This window comes from Erythrolamprus reginae, chromosome 9 (assembly GCF_031021105.1).
Source record: "Erythrolamprus reginae isolate rEryReg1 chromosome 9, rEryReg1.hap1, whole genome shotgun sequence".
Taxonomy (NCBI): domain Eukaryota; kingdom Metazoa; phylum Chordata; class Lepidosauria; order Squamata; family Dipsadidae; genus Erythrolamprus; species Erythrolamprus reginae.
In genome coordinates this window covers 46,650,447-46,671,539 of record NC_091958.1, presented here as the reverse complement: position 1 = coordinate 46,671,539, position 21,093 = coordinate 46,650,447, and the positions used below count along the sequence as shown (strand labels likewise).

The 21,093-nt window shown below is 41.3% G+C and overlaps 2 protein-coding genes across 4 annotated transcripts; one reads left to right on the top strand and one right to left on the bottom strand.

Annotated features, from left to right (window-relative positions):
* Positions 1–5,596: 5,596 nt before the first annotated feature.
* MRPS34 (mitochondrial ribosomal protein S34) lies at positions 5,597–19,025 on the bottom strand. 3 transcript variants are annotated; one of them, XM_070761097.1, is made up of 4 exons: positions 18,974–19,025; positions 9,369–9,692; positions 7,429–7,471; positions 5,597–6,492 (listed from the first exon to the last, which is right to left on the bottom strand). In XM_070761097.1, the coding sequence occupies exons 2-4, from the start codon at positions 9,684–9,686 to the stop codon at positions 6,236–6,238; spliced, it is 618 nt and encodes a 205-aa protein (XP_070617198.1). In that variant the 5' UTR covers positions 9,687–9,692; positions 18,974–19,025; the 3' UTR covers positions 5,597–6,235. The 3 variants fall into 3 exon arrangements, with proteins under 3 accessions (XP_070617198.1, XP_070617196.1, XP_070617197.1); XM_070761095.1 differs by lacking the exon at positions 18,974–19,025 and adding an exon at positions 11,648–12,299; XM_070761096.1 differs by lacking the exon at positions 18,974–19,025 and adding an exon at positions 11,384–11,434.
* Positions 12,064–20,935, top strand: EME2 (essential meiotic structure-specific endonuclease subunit 2). The gene is made up of 9 exons (XM_070761081.1): positions 12,064–12,214; positions 12,570–13,648; positions 14,240–14,373; positions 15,315–15,404; positions 16,588–16,712; positions 18,729–18,828; positions 19,101–19,216; positions 19,711–19,900; positions 20,641–20,935. The coding sequence occupies exons 2-9, from the start codon at positions 13,195–13,197 to the stop codon at positions 20,809–20,811; spliced, it is 1,380 nt and encodes a 459-aa protein (XP_070617182.1). The 5' UTR covers positions 12,064–12,214; positions 12,570–13,194; the 3' UTR covers positions 20,812–20,935.
* The last annotated feature ends 158 nt before the right edge of the window (positions 20,936–21,093 follow it).

The window sequence follows — 21,093 nt, the reverse complement described above, 5'->3', positions numbered from 1 at the left end:
GTACATGCCAGTTTCCAAGGATTTTAATCGAGGGATTGAGGGGATGCTGACAAGCACTTCAAAGTGCAAGGAATGGTTGGAAGTCACTTTTTTTTCAGAGCTGTTGCAACTTCGAAGGGTCACTAAACAAATGCTTGTAAATCGAGGAAGACCTGATTATAACTTCTCTAAAGGTATACAGCACGAATCCCAGCGACCAATAAGGTCCCACAGAGTTGGCCTTCTCCGGGTCCCGTCGACTAAACAATGTCGTTTGGCGGGCCCCAGGGGAAGAGCCTTCTCTGTGGCGGCCCTGGCCCTCTGGAACCAACTCCCCCAGGAGATTAGAACTGTCCCCACCCTCCCCGTCTTTCGTAAACTACTCAAGACTCGTTTATACCGCCAGGCATGGGGGAGTTGAGATAGCTCTTCCCCCTAGGCCATTACAAGTTATGCATGGTATGTTTGTGTGTATGTTTGGTTTTATAATTGGGGTTTTTAGTTGTTTTTTATTATTGGATTGTACATGTTGTGTTTATTATTGTTGTTAGCCGCCCCGAGTCTGCGGAGAGGGGCAGCATACAAATCCAATAAATTATTATTATTATTATTAAAGCTAAAGAGCTCAGTCAGATCCACAAGAGAAATGGGTTTCTACTGGTTCTAACCGGTTCCTTAAAACCAGTGAAGGGCTGCAAAAAATATTTACTACCATACTGTGGGCATGGCTTATTTGGTGGGTGTGGCTTGCTGGCCATGTGACCAGGTGGGAGTGGCTTGACAATCATATGAGCAGGGTGTGTGGCTTAAAGATCATGTGACTGGCTTAAAGGTAGCCAACCTGACGTCACTCACATCAAGGGTTAGGGTTAGGGTGCCTGGCCTCTCCTCGCCTCAAAGAGATATAATTTCCCTATCTGTTTACTATTACTGAACATCCAAAACATACTCTTAATTCTATGTATATCTGCCATATGCGTACATACGTATTACACACAAGCACACAAAAATATACATTATCTACTATATAAACTGTATGTGTATGTACACACGCGCACACACAGCTCTTCTATAATTATACATATTCAACTTCATTTAATGCTATAAGAAAAACATACCCAGAGCCCAGAAAAGAAAAAAGAAGAAAAAATTCTACCAGTTCTGCATACCTGACCAAATTTTTTCTACCGGTTCTGTGTAACTGACCATACCCGTGGGAGCCATCACTGCTTAGACCCTTAATAAATCACCAATGTCATGGAGTCAGTTGTCAGTGCCACCATCTTGGATTCAATTCAAAGTGTTGGTTATGACCTTTAAAGCCCTTCATGGCATCAGACCAGAATATCTCCGGAACCGCCTGCTACCGCACGAATCCCAGCGACCGATAAGGTCCCACGGAGCTGGCCTTCTCCGGGTCCCGTCGACTAAACAATGTCGTGTGGCGGGCTCCAGGGGAAGAGCCTTCTCTGTGGCGGCCCCAGCCCTCTGGAATCAACTCTCCCCAGAGATTAGAACTGCCCTCACCCTCCATGTCTTTCGTAAATTACTCAAGACCCACCTATATCACCAGGCATGGGGGAACTGAGACACCTCCCCCAGGCTTTTATATTTTATGTTTGCTATGTATGTGTTGTTTGGTTTTAAATGATGGGGTTTTATATGTTTTTTCTCTTTTAATATTAGATTTGTTCCACTGTAACATTGTTTTTATTATTGTTGTGAGCCGCCCCGAGTCTTCGGAGAGGGGCGGCATACAAATCTAATCAATTATTATTGTTGTTGTTATTATTATTATTTAATTATTATGCACATGTGCAGAAGCTATTTCTTACTGTGGGCAGGCACAGATGCGCAAAATGGGCACGTGTGCCCGATGTGACCCTGAGCAAATCGGCAGCAAAAAGATCCATAACCAACCCCTGGTCCACCATTCTGTTTGGACCAGATTTCCTCATTTTAAATCTGTGTTGTACTCATGATCCAATCTGGATTGGTCACTTGTACCATGGATTTAATCTTGCAGGTTTTGGGGACTGTGTTGTACTCGATACCCACGAGATACCATTTTTAAAATTGGGGTAGCCGGGCCTCCCAACCCACATCATTCAAACCAAGGTAGTTTTGCAGTAGGGTTGTTTGTTATAATTGTGTAAATGATTGCAGCAACGTTCCTCGGCGCTAATAGGATGCAACAAGCAGAGTGATTAGAAAAGTCAATCACACCGCCTTAAAATCCCACATTTGCAGCTTTCAAATTAATACAAAAATGTTTTTTTAATTGTCACTCTGCCGAGTTTACTGATCAAATTACTTTCCATTGGAGAATTAAACCTCCTAACAGGGGAGATGGCTGACAGAATGCTAAAGAGGCTTGATAGAATGAGTGCGTTGTGATAACTAAATGGAAAAAGAGCATTATGTTTTAACACTGATACGCAGATTATTTTCTGCTTTAAGCATAAATCTTAAACCACACCCTGCCTACACAATCCAGACGAGGATATTGTGGGGGACTCAGGAACCAGAGGCTTTCCACGGCTTAGATTCCAGGACCCATCATCCTTGGACATAATGGGGGGAGCCTATGGCAACTTAAAATCAATACTTCCAGACCAGTAGTGGGTTCTAAAACACGTTGCTACTGGTTCGCTCGCATGCAGCACTTCTGCACATGTGAAGTAGCGTCCCGGATGGGTGGGCAGAGCTTCCCGAGCCTGGTGTTTCCGAGCAGCCCAAGACCACAGAATCTAGAAGGCTTGTCCGACAACTAGTTGTCGGCTATAAAAAACTTATCTGCCTTGAATATGGCCCCTGACAGGGCCGAGTGGCAAAAAAGGAGTTGTGATGTTCCTTCAATATTACCAGGGTGACTCGACAAAAAAAATCACTCATATATATATGATTCGACACAAAAATATGTAACCCTTCCCTGGTGCAGAGCTGAAGGGATTGGATACTGTAGCCTATAGGATAATTCTCTGCCTTACAAGGCCAAAGGTTGCAGGTTCAAGTCCCAGTGGGTATGGCTAGCTGATGAGGCCAAAATAAGGCCGAAATAGATCTATCCTAGTCTCCCTTAATTTTCAAATTCAGCAAAAAAACAAAAACATGTGACATATATACCCACACACACACACACATATAAACTGCTCAAAAAAATAAAGGGGACACTTAAACAACAGAATATAACTCCAAGTAAATCAAACTTCTGTGAAATCAAACTGTCCACTTAGGAAGCAACACTGATTGACCATCAATTTCACATGCTGTTGTGCACCTTTAACTTTGCACAGAACAGAGTATTCAATTAGAATATTTCATTCATATATATACATATATTTCAGCCAAGAAAGGAAGGAAGGAAGGAAGGAAAGAAAGAGAGAGAGAAAGAAAGAAAGAAAGAAAGAAAGAAAGAAAGAAAGAAAGAAAGAAAGAAAGAAAGAAAGAAAGAAAGAAAGAATATTCTGTCCTGATTTCTAAGATGAAAAAGCTCTCCAAAGCTTTTGGTTGGGTTAGTGCAGTGATGGCAAACCTTTTTTTCCCTCAGGTGCCGAAAGCCCGTGCACTTGCCCACACCCATAATTTAGTGCTCCCCCAAACATCACACACACGGGCATGAGTGCACAACTACCACCGCCACTCTCCCATTTCCTTGAAGCCTGGGAAGGGCAAGAACAGCCTCTCTCGCCCCCTGGAGGCCCTCCTGAGGCTGGAAACAACCCATTTCCTGACTTCCAGCGGGCCCAGTAGGCCCGTTTTTTACCATCCACAGACTTCAGAGGCTTCCCTGGAACCTGGGGAGAGCGAAAATGGCCTCCCTAACTCTCCGGAGGCCCTCTGGAGGCTGGAAATGCCTCCCAGAACCTTCATGCAAGCCAAAAATCAGCTGGCCCGTGTGCACATGTGCACTGGAGCTAAGCTAGGGCAATGGCTCGTGTGTCGGCAGAAATGGCTCTGTGTCCCACCTGTGACACACGTGTCATAGGTTCATCATCACGGGTTTAGTGTTTGTTTTCTCCCAGAGGAATCTTTCAGAAACTCTTCTGCAAAGAGAGTTTATTACTGAATAAACTGAATATGACTGAACATCCAAAACATACCAAAAGAGCCGGGGTGGCACAGCAGGTAGAGTGCTGTACTGCAGGCCACTGAAGCTGACTGTAGATCTGAAGGTCAGCGGTTCAAATCTCATCACCGTCTCAAGGTTGACTCAGCCTCCCATCCTTCCGAGGTGGGTAAAATGAGGACCCGGATTGTGGGGGCAATAGGCTGGCTCTGTTAAAAAGTGCTATTGCTAACATGTTGTAAGCCGCCCTGAGTCTAAGGAGAACGGCGGCATAAAAATTGAATAAATAAATAAATACTCTTAATTCTATGTATACATGCCATATGTGTACATACATATTACACACAGGCACACAAAAATATACATTTATGTGTATGTACACACACAAACACATGAACACTCACAGCTCTTCTAAAATTATACACATTCAACTTCATTTAATGCTATAGGAAAAACATACCCAGACCCCAGAAGAGAGGGAGGAAAAAAATTCAACCGGTTCTGCATACCTGACCAAAATCTACCGGTTCTGCGTAACTGACTATACCCGTGGGAGCCATCACTGCTTAGAACCCTTAATAAATCGCCGATGTCATATAGTCACTTGTCGGTGCCGTCATCTTGGATTTTTGCTTATGCGCATGTGCAGATCAATAATTATTTTTGAAAAAGAAATTTCATGAACATTTCCAGTGGGTGCCACTGTAAGAGCTAGCAAGATTCCAACAGGGTTATATTCAAGTACTTTCTAAAGTGGTGATCTTACGGTTATGTGCTCAGGGGTAAAGAATGGAGGTGTTTATAGAGACACTTGGACATACATGAAGCACCCATGTAAAAACTTAAGTGTATTGCGTTAGGAAAATGCTTCCATTCAGGACTGACACCATTTCTTCACCAATCCACATCATAATGTCCATCTGTTTCAGAGGACAGCTCTGGCACAAATTCTTTGTACCCATGTTGTAATCATAGGTTTTTACGCACTGAACATTGGAATGGAATATTGCTGAAGAGTGATGTTTTAGCCTATTTGGGTGCTGAATAAAACCTTATTCTTCCTCTATAGAAAGGGAGCAAGTGTCCAGGCTGAGTAAGCAAGCTGCAGAATCCATGACCACGTGGAAAATAATTAACTTGATATACAGCATGAAGAAAACCTATAGCTAACTTCCATATAAGGAAATATATGCCTTACTCTCATTCCTTTGCTAATCACCAGTAAACACACAATCCAGGAAAAGGCAAAGAATGGAGCTTCCGTTAATTATCTATAGGGAAGTCACGAGGAGGTTGCCTTATACGGCGCATGAGTGAATGGTAGTTGGAGGATGGCCTAATGTATGTGGCGTTCGCGAATTGGTTATTCTGTACCACATGTCAGGAAAAGTGAAATACAATAAAAAGAGCAATCTTCCTTCAACCGAGGTCGTCTCATTGAGAAAATTATCTCCGTTGCTTCATTTTGATGTGGCAATCATGGCATTCTGTGCCTCCCTAGAGGTCGACCCACTAGGGGAGGGCTGTTTGCCTTCATACCCGTGATTGTAACATTCTTGTACCATTTATTTCTATCCCATTTTTATTATTTTTACAAATAACTGAAGGTGGTGAACATACTAATACTGCTTCCTCCTCCTATTTTCCTCATAACAAGCCTGTTTCATTTCCCCAATACATTTGGGGGAAAAAACAGGAAAGAACAATGCCACTTCTTAAAGTACAGAGCCCATTTTTTAAAAAAATTGGCATGCAATAATACAACATCACATTTTAAGATTGTGACTGGATTTAGGGGAGGAAAATGGTGCAATGCTAGAACGGACACCGATCTCTGTTCCAATCGATTATTTCAATTAGGAGTCCCTTTATATTGCTTCATTATTGAAATAGATTGATGTCCTTCCTTGGACTTGATAAGGAAGCAAGAAGAAACAAGGCAACGGGAATAGAAACAGATCTAAAAAACGAGATAGGATAATGGGGGAAATGTCAACGGAAGATTCGGATAGCAAAATTATCTTATAATTTTACTTATTGTGAGTGGGGTTTTTTTACCCCCAGCCTCAGCCACAGGATCATATTTCACAGAAACATCTCAGTGCAAGGCAGAATAAGAAAGTTGGGCTGTAGGATCACACCTGAGAATGTAAGAAACCCAAGAGCCATATCGAAGTCCTAAAGTCTTCAGACGGGGGTCCCTTCGGCTTGGCAAACAGGACGCTCCAAATCCAGCATGGGTTCTTCTTCAGTCAGTTTACCTTCTTTCTGCCTCTGAGCAAGGATCATGGCCCGCAGCAGTGGCGGGTAGAGGACATACCGGATTTTCGCCTCTTCCTCATAAGGGGTAAATTTCTTAAAGTCTTCCTCCTCGTGTTTTGGTACCATGCGCCAGTCGTGGTACATCACTTTGTCTATTTCTTTCTCTTCGGTTTCAGGCTTGCCTAAGAAGCAATGGAAAAGATGCAGAGAGGGCAGGCAAATCTTGCCAGAATGGAACACAATGTGAAAAGGAAGATTCGAAAGCCTAGACTGCATGCTGTTTCTTTTGTTATTTCATTTTTGTAATTATTTTGGGGTTTCTTTATGTAATACATAGTATCACACATGATTGGATTGTGTAATCTATCTGTCTATCTATCTAATCTATCTATCTATCTATCTATCTATCTATCTATCTAGTCTGTCTGTCTATCTGTCTGTCTGTCAGCTATCTATGTATCTATGTATCTATCTATCTATCTATCTATCTATCTATCTATCATCTATCTATCTATCTATCTATCTAATCTGTCTGTCTATCTGTCTGTCTGTCAGCTATCTATGTATCTATCTATCTACGTATCTATCTATCTATGTATCTATCTATCTATCTATCATCTATCTATCTATCTATCTATCTATCTAATCTATCTGTCTGTCTGTCTATCTGTCTGTCTGTCTAACCTATCTATCTATCTATCTATCTAATCTATCTAATCTATCTATCTATCTATCTATCTATCTATCTATCTATCTATCTATCTAGTCTGTCTGTCTGTCTGTCTGTCTATCTATCTATCTATCTATCTATCTATCTATCTATCTATCTATCTATCTATCCCAATCTAATTAATCTATCTATATCTCATATATACACACACATGAAAATTCTTTATGCTTTATATATATAAAGAGAATTGTTTATGAATACATAAATACACACACACACTTCTCTTTTGTTCAGAGTTGGGAGGGGGTTTAACACATTAGGCATCCCTTAATTCTTGACTCCCCCCCAGCCCAAAAGAATTGCCCTCACTGCTCCATGTCGTGAGACCTCATCCTTGCTGAAAGCTTCCTCATAAAATCTTCACCCATAAAAGCAAATCTTCCCTTACCTCTAAATGTCAGATATCCCCAAGCTTTTCCGTATTCCATTTTCTGTAGTAAAAGAACATCAAATGATTATATTCCATGCAAAATGAAGGGAAGAGGGAGTCCCACCCCTTCCTCTTCTCATCCTACTCTCTTACTCCCCATCTTTTTAGCTAGGTTGATTTTTTAATTGGTATCATTAGGTTTCATACAGTTTTATCTTTTAATATCGTAAGCAGATCGGAGTTACCTTCTTATAAGATGGGCAGCTAATAAATTTTACAAATAAAATAAAATGAATGAATGAATAACCTGCATACAGGTAGTTTTCGACTTACGTCCATAATTGAGGCCAAATTTCTGTTACTAAGCAGGACACACATTAAGCGAGTTTTGCCCCATTTTACAACCTTTTTTTGCCACACTTGTTAAGTTAGTATCATGACCACAGTGGTGAAATGAATCACTGCCATTGTCCAGTTAATAACACGGTTGTTAAGTGAATGTGGCTTCCCCATGGATTTTGCTTGTCAGAAGGTCCCAGAGCAGGGGGTGGGTTCTGACTTAGCCCGCTGCTGGTTCACTTCCTCAATGTGCGGGTGCAGAAGCAAAAAATGGTGGTGCCTATGCCACCAAGACAGCCGGTTCGGGGACGTGTCCAGCTCGCCATCGCTACCAGCTTGGCGAGCGGAGGGAAATTCCCACTACTATAGAACTGGTCCGACTAGAATTCGAGACCGAACCATAAAGAACAAATTGGAATCACTCTACACTTTGTCAATGCGTTGATGTTCCGGGTTGTAAAAAATTATAAATTAGTACACCCTCATTTGGTGGAGGGACTGAATGTATGTTGTTGGGTGGCGGGAGCACAATTCACTGTGCACTGTTTTGTGTTGTGTGTATTTTATACTATAAAAATCATTAAAAATTTATTTTTTAAAAAAATAGAACTGGCCCGACAGGAACCCACCTCTGATCACGTGACCCCAGGACCCTGCAACTGTCAGAAATATGTGTCAGTTGCCAAGCATCAGAATTTTGATCACGCGTTCATGGAGATGCCACAGCAATTGTTCGGAAACTTCAGATCGTGCAGAATGCAGCTGCGAGAGCAATCATGGGCTTTCCCAAAAATGCCCATGTAACACCAACACTCCGCAGTCTGCATTGGTTGCCAATCAGTTTCCGATCACAATTCAAAGTGTTGGTCATCACCTATAAAGCCCTTCATGGCACCGGACCAGGGTATCTACGAGACCGCCTTCTGCCGCACGAATCCCAGCGACCGGTTAGGTCCCACAGAGTGGGCCTCCTCCGGGTCCCGTCAACAAAACAATGTCGTTTGGCGGGGCCCAGGGGAAAAGCCTTCTCTGTGGCGGCCCCGGCCCTCTGGAACCAATTCCCCCCAGAGATTAGAATTGCCCCCACCCTCCTTGCCTTTCGTAAGCTCCTTAAAACCCACCTCTGCCGTTAGGCATGGGGGAACTGAGATATTCTTTCCCCCTAGGCCTTTACAATTCATGTATGATATGTTTGTACGTATGAATGTTTCGTTTTACAATAAGGGGTTTTTAGTTGTTTTAGTATTGGATTTACATGCTGGTTTTTTTGTGTGGTCCTTTTTGTTACTGTTGTTAGCCGCTCTGGGTCTATGGAGAGGGGCGGCATACAAATCCAATAAATGAATGAATGAATGAATGAATGAATGAATGAATAAAATAAATAAATAAAATAAATAAAATAAATAAAATAAATAAAGTAAATAAAATAAATAAAATAAATAAGTAAGTAAAATGAATAAGTAAGTAAAATAAATAAATAAATAAATAAATTGTGCGTAAAACAGTCATACGTTAATTTTTTTTAGTGCTGCTGTTCATTTCAAGCAATCAATAAACAAACTGTTGCAAATCGAGCATGCCTGAATTTACACCTTTCTCCAACCAATGAAAACACTCACCTCGGCTGTATAATCCACCTTTATTCTAGTAATGACCCAATAGCAAGGCTCATCGAATTCCCATACCCAGGATTTGCGTGTGACCATCCTGCCAATGCCAAAGAGGTGCAACCGGGAGAGCAGCATAAAAAGCCGGTTCTCATTCCTCACATCCTCCCAGGCCAGCACAGGGAGGCGCTTGCCGGTGAACGCCCGGGTCATGTTCTCGTAATCCACCGCATAACGTTGGGAGTCACGAGGTCGGTTTTTTAAAGCCCAGTATTCGCGGATTTTCTTGGCCTTGGCAGCAATCGGGCGGTATCTCAAGTAACGAACCATCGTTGCCTATGGAAAGATAACCCAGGATAGTTAGGTGTTCAAAGGCTAAGAACGAAAGTAGATTTAAATTGACCACCTGCCACAAAGCTGATTGGGGGAAGGGTCATCCAATCAAGTCTACCTTACAAGTCAGGAGGATGAAAGAGGACTAGGTAGAAAGAGGACTAGGAAGAAAGCTTGACTGCATAGATAGAGGTATAACAAGCAGGAAGAGGGAGATTGTGATCCCGCTGTATAGAGCGCTGGTGAGACTACATGTGGAATACTGTGTTCTGTTCTGGAGACCTCACCTACAAAAAGATGTTGATAAAATATCAAATAAAAGATGGGCAACAAAAATGGTGGAAGGTCTTAAGCATAAAACTTATCAGGAAAAACTTGATGAACTCAATCTGTATACGTCTGAAGGACAGAAGGGAAAGGGGGGACATGATCGAAACATTTAAATATGTTAAAGGGTTAAATAAAGTTCAGGAGGGAAGTGTTTTTAATGGGAAAGTGAACACAAGAACAAGGGGGCACAATCTGAGGTTTGTTGAGGGAAAGATCAGAAGCAACGTGAGAAAATATTATTTGACTGAAAGAGTAGTAGATGCTTGGAACAAACTTCCAGCAGACACGGTTGGTAAATCTACAGTAACTGAATTTAAACATGCCTGGGATAAACATGTATCCCTCCTAAGATAAAATACAGGAAATAATATAAGGGCAGACTAGATGGACCACGAGGTCTTTTTCTGCCATCAATCTTCTATGTTTCTAAGACTCCTGGGAATTCCCTCTTGGGAAATTCAACAATACTTTGAACTAAAATTAATCAAGGTTTATTGCACTATTCCCATAATGCAACCAACGGGTGCAGCCCCCTGCCCCTTCTGTTACCTGGGGAATTGTATTATTATTGAGTTATATTACTTATCAAATTCACTCTCTGACTTGTACTATGTTTCCCCGAAAATAAGACTCTGTCTTATATTTTTTTGAACCCTGAAATAAGCCCTTGGCCTTATTGCCATGCACTCAAAAGCCCGATTGGGCTTATTATCAGGGGATGTCTTTTTGGGGGAAAAGGCTATGTAACATCTTCAGCAGAAATTAGGGTATGTCAGTGCACTTTATATCATCATCATTAGTGCTGTTGATGTTAGTCTGGCTTTATAAATATACATATTTGGTGGTGGACATTTGTAATACTCCTTGCTTTTTATTTTATTTTTATTTCATTGTAGTCTTTGTCTCCTGGAGACTGTCTGGGCAAGGGCCTGCTTTAAACAAGTTCCTGCGTTATTCTATTAACACACCAATGCCACCAAAGCACGTCTTCATCTCCTTCTGGAGGTTCGAATTAGAACACAGAATAATAACACTGGTCAACACAAAAAAATAATCAGCAAAAGTAATATGTCCGCTTTATGGAGTTTGATGTGCTGATTCCAAAAATATGCTTAGTTTTGCTCTATCACATAAAGTGTGATATTTTGTTATTACATTATTTCTACATTTTCAAGGTACATGTGGAAATGCTGTTTTCTTAATGTTGCCAGTATATTTCCTATACCTAATAATAATGATGCTGCTCCGTGGAAACCATACCTGCTGCAAGAAAACTATATACGTTTTTGAAATCAGAAACAAAAAAATGATTCAGAAAAGTACAAGGTCAACTGCGATTATTACAAAAAAAAAAATTTGTGGACCTGTGTAATAGGGCGGTAAGTCTTGGAGGTCTTCTAGTCCAACCCCCTGCTGGAGCAGGGGAGACTATACTGTATATAGACACAGATTAACAGAGTTGGGAGGGACCTTGCAGGTCATCTTGTCCAACCCCCTGCCCAAGCGGGACACCCTACATCTGCCTCTACCTAGGAATCGAACTCACAACCTCTAGGGCTAGGCCACAGCAGAGCTGGGCAAATGGCTGTCCAGAAAATCCTTGACCGCCTCAGAGCCGGTCGGCCTACCTCTCAGGGTTGTCGTTTGGGAGACCAAAGAAGCCCTGCAGCTGAGCAAATCCTTCGCTCCCTTTAAGCCGCCCAGCGCTTCCTTCTCTTGCTCCTAATTCCCCGGCGACTCAAAGGCACCGCTCCGAGCAAGGGCGGTCCCCCTCGCTAAATCTTCCCCGAGCCTCACTTCCGCCTCTCTTCAGGCTTTGCTGGAATCCCAAACCTTCGCTCACGCTCCAGCAGGGACGGTACAACCTCATATGACGCTCGGCGAGGAACACTTCCGCCCCGTATTTATTTACTTTTTAAATTCAAATACAGTACAGCCGAGGTTGGTCCGTCGCTATAAATCATCCGGCCGCTCACGCACAGCCGCTCCTTTGCTTCCGGCCTTAGGTTTAAATTAGAGTACAGTACTGTGCAGTAAACGCTCCGTGAAAGGGCGAGCCGTCGCTATAAACGATCCGGCAGGCAACACTTCCGTTTCTTCCCTAAAATAATTTTCTTTTTCCCCCCTCTCCGGCATGATCCCGATGATTTCTCCGGCCTGCTTTGCTTCCCTTCGCTCTCCTTCTTCTCATGTTGGTTTGTTGTTTTCCCTCTTCGGCGAAATAGTTGTTTTGTCCCGATCCAAGTAGTATAAAGGGTTGCTTAAGAGCCTTTTCTCAATGGAACGGGGGTGGAATGATGCGAAACTTTTATATACTGTACTGCTCAAAAAAATAAAGGAAACACTCAAAGAACATATCCTAGATTTGAACGAATGAAATAGTCACATACTTTGTTCTGAACAAAGTTGAATGTGCACAACAGCATGTGAAATTGATTGTCAATCAGTGTTGCTTCCTAAGTGGACAGCTTGATTGACTTGGAGTTATATTGTGTTGTTTAAGCGTTCCCGTCTTTGCTAATGAAATGCATTTTTTTTTTTCGTTTCCAGGCTTGGAATCGTTGTAGCTGATATGGCTGAGGGAGACTGGACGTGCGGTTTTCTTTTATCCCCCACTCCCCTCCAGTGATGTCCCACAATGTTCTCTAACATAGCCCCACACAAGCGACCCAGATAAACCACTTGATCCGCTATTGCTGCATTGGTAGAAATGCTAGTGATGGGGAAAAGCTTTGCTCAGCTGCAGAAGCAACAAAACAAAATTAGACTTCAGGGGCAGAGCTTCTACAAATAAGTTGGCTTCTATTGATAGTATTAATATCCACGGATCCAAATGGTGTGAGAGGGAAAAGTATGACTTAGTATGACTTAGTTTGAAAAAAAGCTATTTCTGTTAATGAAAGGAGATCTGGTGAGCCTGGCTTTCCAATCAAATTGAGTTTGTTGATTTGTAGCCAACATTTAATCAGGATATTTGAAGAGTGTTTCATCATTGACATTTAATAATGACGAGAATGTAGATTTTTGCCACTAATACATATTAGTGCTTTACTGCAAATTTTTTATATAGAAATGATGCCCAACTTTTGATATTTTTACAAACACAGCTGGGGTTGGGTGGTTGCTGCCGATTTAACATTTGCACTGGATAATGTAAAGAGGATAAGCTTAAATCATGGAGGGGGAAAAGAAGACAGTTGCTCTTGATGGAAAAAGAGCAATCACGTGGGAAATCTCTGATTCTGAAGAAGACCGTGATGTTAAACCAGAATCCTCAACTGCTTTTGTAACTTATTCAGATGTTGGAGCTGAGGGCTGCTCAGATAAACAAAAATTAGAGCCAGGCATGGCTCTGCTTGAGGCAAAAGCAATTCCTTTACCATTGACACAAACTGTATCCTGTAATCCAAGGCCCGACAAAAAAAAGAAAAAACAGTCCCTGGAAAAAAACAAGATAGCCCAGATAAAAACAGAAGAAAAAAAGAAGAGCCTGCAGAAAAAAGAAGAGAAAATGAAGATAAAAGAGCAGATGGCAGCTGAAAAAGAGAGACGGAAAGAAGCTGCAGCTGCCTTGAAATTGCTTCGGCCCGATGAGTGCATGAAGCAAATGGTTGTCTGTGTGGATTCAGGTTGTATGTTTATATTGTGCGATTTATTCCTTTCCACTTTTGGCTTGGTATTTTTGGTGCCTTTACATCATTCCCTGCAGTTTGCTTGCAAAGATTTCAGAGGAAAAGTCAGTTACTTTCTCACCTAAGGCAGGACTAGAACTTAAAAAGTCTCATTTCTAGCCTGGTGCCTTTAACCATTAAACCAAAATGGTACTTTTCTTGGCAAGATTTTTGCCAGCACTTTGTCACTGTCTCCTTCCTAGGGTGATGGGAGTCAGGGAGCCCAAGTCACTCGTCTGGCTTTGTGCCAAATGTGGGACTACAACTGTATCCCAACCTCTGGCCTGATGTCTTAAACTGGGGATGTCAAACTTGTGGCGTCACGTTGTCATCACGTGACATGTCACAACTTTGCCCTTTGCTAAAGTGGGTGGGCATGGCCAGCATATCATTCATCCCATGAGTTTGACACCCCTGTATTAACACTACACCATCTCTACATGCTGCATTCCCATATTTTATCAAGAGGGAATTAGAGGGGAAGGGGCTTTGGATAGTACCGTGTAGAGGTGCCAACCAGTGATCCAATTTGTTATGCTTTCTCTTCAGGTCTTCTAGAGCACCCCGGTTCTGATAACCTGCTGGAAATTTTGGATTCTTTGGACTGTAAATACCATATTGAGCGTCAGATCATTCCAAACAGCATAACCTGGAGGAAAGTCTTCAGCGGTACATCTGGTTCAGTGAGTATCTCAATCAAAACTCCACTGGTAGCTAAAGACACAAGATTTTGTGTGTCTTACAACTGTTTCCTTATTCTGCTTTTGTGCTTTTCAGTCCTTGAAGGTTTGCATTCATTTAGGGTTGCCTCTGAAACACATCGAAGAGAGTTGACCCAACTCCAATAAAATACATTATTGTTGAAGGCTCTTACAAGGGAAATTCATATTTGGATTAGAGCAGATTTTTTCACTAGAAGTTGAGGACAGCCGTGTGTGTGAAGTGTTGCTCTGCTCCTATATGGATCACTGCTCTGATCCATTAACCTGTTTTGCCATACCTGTTAAATTCCTGCTCAGAAGTTAATAGGAAAAACAGATGCAAAGCAGTCAAGGAAGATAATAAATATAACAGGAGTCCCAGACTCAAATCTCTATTGGGTTGTCCCATTTACACCATTATTTGTTCGTAATAGATGTTTATCAGCTATGAAATTCACTGATTTTATTAGTTCTGAGGCTGTTCAGCTAATAAATCAGTCTGGCTTGCCAAACTTTCAAATATTTAAAAACCAGATATTTAAATCCTATCTTTGTATACTAAAGCTTACTGATTTGAAAGGGCTGAGGGCAGTCGAAAACATTTCGTCAGAAAAGTTTTTTCCAATTGTTTTTTATAGCAATTCTTGTTATCTCTAGATGGTGATATCTTTAAACTCTTGCACTAAAAACTGGGATGTGAGCTGGTCTGTGACAACTTTAAAACAAATTATTTGAAATTCATGAGGGAAGACAAAAAAGAATGCATGAGGTGAGAGAGGAAAGTAAGCTAAGAGAAGGATTAGGATCTCTCTGCTTCCGCAAACCACCATTGGGAGCAGATGCTGGATTTAGTAAGTTTTTAATTTGAGCTAGCAAAACTATTTTTTTTCTCTTCTTGCAAAATATTAACTTTATTTCCACAGGACAGTTCTCAAGAGACAGCAGGGGAAAGGGAGGTCCTGCTAGTGATGCAGCCTTTAAACTTCCTCAGACAACTTTCATCATCAGTGCAGGTGCTGTATGGTATCTTAACTTGTGAATATGATTATGAATGAGAAGTATTGGCTTTTATTCCCAGTTGCTTAATTGTCCTATTTTGCTCCATTTTTTACTGGGGCCCATTGCCCGAGTTTGCCTTGATTCTCTGCTTGTTATGCCTTGTATGATGAGGATGAGGAGAGAAGAGGGTGGTATGTTTCAGAGCTTTATCTTATTTCCAGATACTGTACCTAGGGAGATGAAGCTTAATAATTGAGAGGAAATGCAATAGAAAGCTAGATTGCAGGAGGCAGAATCCGAGAGGACAGTACTGGAACCATTAAGCAAAAAAGGTGAGCAGGGGAAGGGGGGGGAAGGTGAGCCAAGGCATGTGATGAAAAAAAGTATGGTACAGTATTTTTATTTTATTTCTTACATTAAAAAATCCTACACTGCATACTCAGCCAGGCATACTAGTTGCAATTTTCAAGTGGCCACTCGTGTGTATCTGTCTATCTATCTATCTATCTATCACATGTTTTTGCTGAATTTTTAAAACTAAGGGAGACTAGGATAGCACTATTTTGGCCTTGTTCTGGCCTTATCAGCTAGCCATACCCTTATTGGGATTTGATCCGGCAGCTTCTGCTTTTTAAGGCAGAGAATTAACCTCTAGGCCACCAGATCTGATCCCTTCAGCTTTGTACCAGGGAGGGGGCTATATGTTCTTTCTGTTGGATCACCCTGGTATATTGAAGGAACGTCACAGCTCCTTTTTTTACCTCTAGGCCCAACCCAGGGCCATTTCAAGGCAGTTAATTTATTCATAGCCAACAAACTATGTTCTGTATATATATAAATCCAGCACCTGGAAATAGAAAACAAATATATTCAAATATTGAAGAAAAAAGATAGCTAAGTGGTGGGTAATAACACAAAAGGAGGAGGTTCAAGTAATAATCAACTGTGACAGTATTTATGCTAAAAATACACCATGATATTCCAACCTTAAAAAGTACATCAGGGAAGCACATCATTTGTAAAATGACTCCAGTGCAGTTACCTGGGAGTTTAATATTGTCTTTTTCAGCTAAATAAATTAATGCAAACGCATTTGAAGTTTGAGTTCCTTCACCAGTGGAATCCAAAATAGTTTTAAAATTCATATGTAAAAGTGGTAGATGAGTTTTTGATTCTAAAATCTTGTTCCAATTCTAGAATGATAGTCTTGAGGGCCGGCAGAGCGCACCAGATCTTATTCATTCGTTTCCCTTTCACAATTTGGAAGATCCTTCTACAAAATCTTACAGCTTGGTTGTCGTTGGACTAGACACCTACCAATGGTACATGGGTGCGGGATGGCTGTGTGAGTTGTGGGTCCCAAAGAGCAAAGGATTGTGCGAGTTATGTGTGAGCTGTTCAAGAAGCTAAAAGTCTTAGTGTCCTCGATATACAGAATTGTGGGTCTTCATCTTGGATCCTTATATTTTGTTTCATGGCAATCTTGAATTTTTTATGATCTTGCAGATTACCAATAAAGATTTGAAATGGTATAAACATGCTATTCCCCACCTAACTGGGAAAAATTGATTCAAAAAGTATTAACGTGTGAACAGTCTTGTGTCAGGGTTCTAAATTGCATCCAAAACTAAATCAGAGTCCGAGGCAAAGTTTCAAGTTGCCTCATCTGGGAGCAACCGGATCAGAACTCCCAGGGAATTTCTCCACCAAGTTAAAAGTTCAAGCCCTTGTCCTCACACCCACAAGTCCATCACGTTGACAAATCTTCAACTGCCAACCTGGCAGAAATTCCCATCTCCTTCCATGCAGGTGCAGAAGTGCAAAGACAAAGGATGATCTTGACAATCGAGAAGGAATTTGTTATGGCTACATGCAGACATCCCTCATGCAATTTACACCTCCCAAATTCTCACAGCTAAAAGTATATTTTAACATAGCATAAGGTATGACAGGCCAAAGATCCCAATTAAGGGGGCTTCATCTTACTTATTCACTTGAGGCTGTTTATGGTAGGATTGTAGTAGGTCTAACTGGGCTTAGGATTCTGGGATTTCAACCATATAGCTGGCTTTCTGGTCAAAGGGTAAGCTGATACTAAATACAGAACAAACTCAAATGCTGACAAGGAAGACTCAAGTGTACCACGTCTCCTGGTTCTCCATTACCTTCTGCCGCATGTTAATTTAAGCTTTCCAGTCTTGTTTATAGTGCTAGGATTTCTTGGCTGCCCCCCAAGTATTAACCAATCTAATCCTGCTTAGTATTTTCAAGCTCATTTTAAGATTCTTAGGAAGCAGCAGCAGCAACAACACTTCTAACAATGAAAGGCAGTAAGACAAGTTCATTCTTTACTATCAAATACCTTGGTGGGTTAAATTAACATACACTTTCCCTGCATGAAGTTTCCAAACCACAGTAGCTAGACAAAAAAAACATTCTCTTCAAATCAATCTAGTGATTTCTGACAGTCTCAAAATGGGTGAACAGTGCAGTCAGGCGGTAGGGAAAGCAAGTAGGATGCTTGGCTGCATAGCTAGAGGTATAACAAGCAGGAAGAGGGAGATTATGATCCTGCTATATAGAGCGCTGGTGAGACCACATTTGGAATACTGTGTTCAGTTCTGGAGACCTCACCTACAAAAAGATATTGACAAAATTGAACGGGTCCAAAGACGGGCTACAAGAATGGTGGAAGGTCTTAAGCATAAAACGTATCAGGAAAGACTTCATGAACTCAATCTGTACAGTCTGGAGGACAGAAGGAAAAGGGACATGATCGAAACATTTAAATATGTTAAAGGGTTAAATAAGGTCCAGGAGGGAAGTGTTTTTAATAGGAAAGTGAACACAAGAACAAGGGGACACAATCTGAAGTTAGTTGGGGGAAAGATCAAAAGCAACATGAGAAAATATTATTTTACTGAAAGAGTAGTAGATCCTTGGAACAAACTTCCAGCAAACGTGGTAGATAAATCCACAGTAACTGAATTTAAACATGCCTGGGATAAACATATATCCATCCTAAGATAAAATACAGAAAATAGTAAGGGCAGACTAGATGGACCATGAGGTCTTTTTCTGCCGTCAGACTTCTATGTTTCTATGTTTCTATCTTGACCCCTGGTGATTGGACAAGTCCCTGCAATTTTTTTAGTAAGAATTTTGGAAGTGGTTTCATGCTTTCTTCCCAGAATGGAAAAAAGAGAGACTGGGCTAAAGTTAGCCAGCTGGTTTTGTGCCCAAGACAGAAAAAATTAGTCTCCTGGGTTCTAGCCTGGTACTTTTAACCGTTATACCAAAATATTAATTCCCCAATTGTGGTTCTCTGAATTGTCTAGGTATCATCAGCTTCCACAAGAAGAGCCAGTCATTGGACTGGAGAATGAAACATTGCATCTTGGTCCCGAACAGTCCATGACACGGCATCAAATTGAAGAGGTAAATTTAGCAGTGAGATTATCAACCACAGCTAAGGGCTCCGTTCTCCCAGGATATCCGGGTTATTCTTTGAATTCCTTGCCTGATTTAATTTACATCCTTACACCATATCAAGATGTAGTAAAAGCACTAAAACAGGAATTACCAGTTTGTCATTGCCTGAACATTAGCCAAGATGGACGGGAAGTGTTGAACCCTGGAACCTCACGAGTTACGCAGAAAAGCCAAATGTGTTTTTCTTCTTGTTTTGACTCTCTAACTTTCTCCTGCAGGCCCTGGTGGTGTTGCAACTCCAAGGTAACATACATGTCCTATTCCTGGAAACATGGCAAGAATTGGCCCAGCATGTTTTTGCGGTGACCAGAGCTATAGCACAGCGTCCTTATAAGTGAGTGTCAGTTGTCATGTTCCCTTGGCAAAGCTTGGAAGCCGTGAAGTAGAAACCAAGAACTCTTATTCCACAATTCTTTCATAAAGAAATCTGTAAAAAAAGGTTTTTGTGTGACTTTTGTCTTTGCAAGATTAATGAGACTGTTTCTATAAAAGAATTACTTAGCGTTTACTGTTAATATAGCTACTGCTTGATTTATGCTGCACTGAATTTAGAAGAGATCACAAACTCTTGCTTGTTTTGGTCTGCCTTGCTTGCAATGGTTAGTGTTACACAGTCCATTGATATACCTACTTCCTGTTAAATGTTTTAGCAGGGAACATTCTGAGCCCCTAATGGCTTCAGCCCCATTTTAGGAATGGGATGTCCTGACCAGCACGGAAACTGTCTGGCTCAAGACAACCCTTTCGGAACAGGTTATGGTGAGGTCCGACATGTTAAGCCAAAACGGTAGCCTAAGTATAACCCATATACAATGGCTTCTCCAACAGGAAACATCAGGAAAAGCAGCCTTTCTCCTTCTGTGCCAAAGGCAAGTGGGCTAGTGGCGTGCATATTGGCAAGGACGGGAAAGGGCTGCAAGAGACCTGGCTGAAACAGATCCAGCAGTTCAACCGAGTCAGTCCAACCATGGCAACAGCTATTGCCCAAGCCTACCCTTCACCAAGCTTGCTGCTGCAGGTCAGTTTGTTCCACCAATTGCTTTGTCTTGGCTGTAGAGAAGGGAAGAGAAATCAAGGGAGGCAATTCTCAAGAATAGGGGCTAAAATCAGGCACCAGATCTGTTGCGTCTCAAGAGTAGGATTAAGTAGGCTGCAAATACGTCACAGACACTTCAGCAAACAGGGAGGGAAATACTAGTGGTATGTTAACTTAGATGTTGTAGTGTCAAGAATTACTATGAAGGCTGGATAAAGCCACTCCTAGTAAACTTCATTCCATTCTCTCCTACAGTCAATTTCTCATTCTTCCAAGCCTACTGAATTCTCCTGGGTAGATGAAGCATTTCTGGACTAGGGTTTTTTCCGTCCTCTAAGTACTTGTTTCCCTGTAAATACAGCTCCATTTTTTATTCCTGTTAGCCACAAGGCTTCTATTTTGTTTATACAAGGGTCCTCCTCGAGAAAACAAATTGTAAATAGATCAAAGCCATAAATGAATTCATTAATTCCACTGGACTTTGTCTAATGCTGAGTTTTTTCTTAACCCAAAGCCTTGTTAGCGATGCTCGATTCGTTCTCCTCGTGGCAAACCAGTCTTGCTTACCTCAACATTTTTGCTATCAAAAGCTCTTTTTAGAGAATTAAAATTTTAAAACAGAGCTAGATAGAAGAGGATTAACACTGAAATAAACTCACATAGGCACAGAGACCAGATTACCAGAAATACATGGGAACTCGGTATCCTTTGCTTTCTTTCAGGCCTACCGGGAATGCAATACAGAGGCAGAAAGACGACTTCTCCTAAGCAACCTCCAGGTCACAACTGGGGACAATAAAACAGAGAGACGAATTGGCCCAGACCTGTCTCGCCGAATTTATCTTTTCATGGTATCGACAAATCCAGAGCTTGTCCTAGATTTAAGTTGTTGAAGCACCTTGTTGTACTGTTCTGACAAATGGGTCATAGCTCCTTAGCCTTAAAAGCTTACTGCCAAAGCTACAGGATTTATTGCAGTTTGTCAAAATCAATAAAAATCCTTGTGCACAAACGCTATCAATGAGCCTATTTTGACGTGTTTTTTTTAAAAAATTCTTCTCCTAAATAATTTATTTTGCACTGTTATTACAAACCATTATGCTGCTTGATTGAATTTATAAAGACACCCTTGGCCATAATTTTGAGTTCATGCATTAAACCATAATGTGGATTGG